General features: G+C 42.4%; 1 protein-coding gene across 1 annotated transcript in view; it reads right to left on the reverse strand.

The window, feature by feature from the left end:
- The window catches only part of LOC123174844 (wall-associated receptor kinase 5), a 13648-nt gene extending 10446 nt beyond the window's left edge, over window positions 1-3202 (reverse strand). Inside the window, exons 1-3 of the mRNA XM_044590096.1 lie at window positions 2634-3202; window positions 2375-2560; window positions 302-1080 (exon numbers count right to left, since the gene is read on the reverse strand). Of these exons, the coding sequence (XP_044446031.1) occupies window positions 302-1080; window positions 2375-2560; window positions 2634-3177 (1509 nt within the window). The 5' untranslated portion in view covers window positions 3178-3202. The remainder of the gene's footprint in view (window positions 1-301; window positions 1081-2374; window positions 2561-2633) is intronic.
- Window positions 3203-3576: the final 374 nt, after the last annotated feature.

The following is a 3576-nucleotide window of genomic DNA, read 5'->3' on the forward strand; positions in this document are numbered from 1 at the left end:
GTCGTGGTTGGCCAGGCCAACCGGGACTAAAGCCCCTCCCGTCCGCCAGCTGGATGGGCTTTAGTCCCGGTTGGCCTGGCCAACCGCGACTAAAGGCCTTCTGGGACCTTTAGTCCCGGTTGGCCACGCCAACCGGGACTAAAGCCCCTCCCGTCCGCCAGCTGTCGACCGAGCGCGCTGGGCCCAGGTAGTTGGTCGCGGGTCTTCTCCCGAACCGCGACTAAAGACCCCTTTGGTCGCGGTTCGATTGTTTTGGGGACTAATGGGGGCGTATGGAAGCCTCGTTTTCTACCAGTGTCACTAAGCTACCACCCTCAGAATGTGTAGCTTTCATCCCACTAATAAGCTCCAAGATAACAACTCCAAAACTGTAGACATCACTTTTTTCGGTTAGTAGGCCTGTTTGTAGATACACCGTATCCATATAGCTCATGTCACCAATCATAGATCCCGTGTGTTGTTTGTCTCTTGCAATCAATCTTGATATGCCAAAAACTGAGATCTTTGGCATGAACTTATCATCCAAAAGTATATTTGCTGGTTTCACGTCACCATGTAGGATCTTGGTATTGGTTTTTGTGTGCAGATAAACAAAGCCATCTGCTGATTCTGCAGCCATACTTAAGCGCAGGCCTAAGTTGAGAGGTTCCTTACCATCACCATGAAGGATGTCGTCCAGGCTACCATTGGGGAGAAACTCATAGACGAGAATCGGGGCATCGACTTCTAGGCAACAACCTATGAGCCTAACGATATTCTTGTGAATGACTTGAGACTGAATGATGACTTCATTTGCAAATTGTTCATTCTCTAGGATAGTTCCACTAATTGGCTCCTTCAGTGCGACTTGTTCATTATTAAGAAGGCCCATATAAACTTTTCCAAATCCACCTTTTCCAATAAAATTGCTACTCTTCAAAATTGGCTTGAGCTTCTCCTTTTCGAAAAGTTTTATGAATTTTGCCTTCTCTAGTACATGCCCACCATTCTTCTTATAAAATTCTCTCGTTTTCCTTTTCTCTTTGCGAAGAAGAATAAGGAATGATAGGATTGCCATTAAAGAAATACCCCCTATTCCACCTAGAGGGAAACAAGAAAAAATGATTTCATATCACTAACTTTCCAATAACTAATCTGTCTACACAAGAAAATACATAAAGAAAGCAATTATTTTAATAATTTATTCTGATTTTTTTCACTATAGTGATCTATACAGAACAACCGCGTGCAAAATCAGCCTATATGCTGATTAATATCAATTCATTTTTGAGTTGGTGATTAAAATCAATTCCTCATTACTGCCACATATGAACATATGTGTCTTCTTTAGAGTCGCCAGCATGGGAAACTAGGCTGACTTGAACAATGCTTGCCTACATGTAACACACACTTAATATTTTGACTGGAATATTCTCTACAAAGAAGTAACGATTGGTAACATGGGGTCCAACTATTGGTAACCATAAATATTTGTTTTCTACTGATAAAAGCAAAAGCAGTAAACATCTATCATTATCATTTTTAATAGTCTCCTGCAGGTCCACCTCAAACCCCAAACACCACTACTACCACCAGACAGTACCTACCAGATCTGTTTGTTATACTGGAGAATATATCTAACACTAGTCACATAGGAGTAACATAGGTAGTAACATGCATACTCATGTAATGTCAACTAAGCATATTAGTGACATGAGATACTATTAAATAAGGAAATAAATGGTGTGGAAACACATTATGTTACCATCACATTGCGCTTCCCAAAAGAAAAAGAGCCTACAAGCTAATAAATAAAGTCTACTATGACTAGCTACAGAGAGTAACATACACTAGTAACATACACATATCCCTAGACTATGTTTTTTAGGATCATCCTTAGATTATGTTACTACCTTCATAATGGGTAGTAACATAAGTGTGGTGTCATGCAAAGGTTCATTTATTAGGTTATAGACTCATATTACATTGGGACATGTGATGTTACAGTAACTAGCTAAGTTACTCAAACTGCCTCTCTCTTCATTAATTGATCGTCATATAAGCAAATTTGTTGAGTTGGGCTCGATGTTACTGCTGAAGTTACTCCCACTGTGACTAGTATATGACACTTTGCAATACAAAGGTAGTAACTTAGACTAGTGTTGTACGCATGACATCAGTATTACTACCCATTATGAAAAACACATGTTGATTATGTTACATTAATTGTGTATGATGAATTATGTACGTAATAAAAAGAGAAAACAAAACAAAAATAATATTTTTTTGAGGTAGATTGGGATCATGTAATACTAGTACGTAGATGCATGGCTGTAGTAGATTAAGTAAATAAAACTAATTAATTGGGTGGTGCAGTAGCTTAATTTGTGCTTACCCACAATCACCTTTGCTGGTAATGGGAATTTATCCATGCAGGTTCCTTTCATGCCGTCGCCTTTCATTCCTGGCTTGTATGGACAGTCATAGCCTTCCAACGTGTTTTTGCATATCCCGTCACTAGAGCATGGATACGAGTCACGGAGCTCAGGATTTAGCTCTCGGAGCTTGCACTCGTCTATGTCTGTAAAAGGGTAAAATTAAAAGACAGTTTGTCTGTCGGAGTTAAAAGAAAACTTTAGTTAACACTACTACACCTTGGCATCCATCAGGGATGTAAGGATCGCCATCGTAAAACTTCAAACACTTGCAGACATAGCCCTTGCCACTAGTCCCATTCTCACAGTAGCTGTTGTCGCTGACGCAGGCGTAGTCTGGAGGTGGCTGCTGGACTTTCAGCGGACATGATCCGTTCGTTATGAAGAAATCAAGGACAAATGGGACGCCCCTAGGAAATCTCTTGGGCAGCACAGCATAGCCGTACAGGTCCGGCGTGGTGAAGTTGTACCATGACTTCTCCACCACCATAGCGTAGGAGCAGGGAGTGGTCTCAAACTTGGTGTTGTTTCTTCCAGAACGGAACCACAGGCCAAACTCGGGGACGGGAAATGCTTCCGGCAATTCAGCCTCGCAACAGCCCCGCCCCGTGCACGACCCGTTGGCTGCGAACTTGAGGAATTGCGGCAGGCCCATCAGGTCGGAAATGCAGGTGAGAGTGAATTTATTCGACGAGTCGCCTCCTCTCAACGGTGACCACAGGTTGCTGGTGACCATAGGCTCGATTCTCCAGCCGACGCCCATGAGGACGTTGCGCGTCACCGACAGGAGAAACGGGCCCAACCACACCTGTTGACACTTGGAGTAGTAGTCACTTTCATTTGGTTTGCACACAGATGAGACCGTGCCGTATGCGCGCGCCTCAGCCTTTGCAACTGATATATCGATGAGCTTCAAGGGCGTGCTATTGCCTTCTTTATGCCAATCTTGATGGTACCACCCTTCCTGCACTAATTAATTCAGGGTCCAATACTAAATACAGCATTAAGTAATTACATAAAGCTCATTAATTAATTAATTACCACATACACCATGTTAGAGTGTAAGATTGATTGGAAGCGTTGAACCCTTTGTCTCGGGCCGCATGTTTATATATAGTGGCAATGCCTTGAAGTACAAGATAGAGAGAGATCAAGAGATCGA

This window comes from Triticum aestivum, unplaced genomic scaffold (assembly GCF_018294505.1).
Source record: "Triticum aestivum cultivar Chinese Spring unplaced genomic scaffold, IWGSC CS RefSeq v2.1 scaffold17529, whole genome shotgun sequence".
NCBI classification, from domain to species: Eukaryota; Viridiplantae; Streptophyta; class Magnoliopsida; order Poales; family Poaceae; genus Triticum; species Triticum aestivum.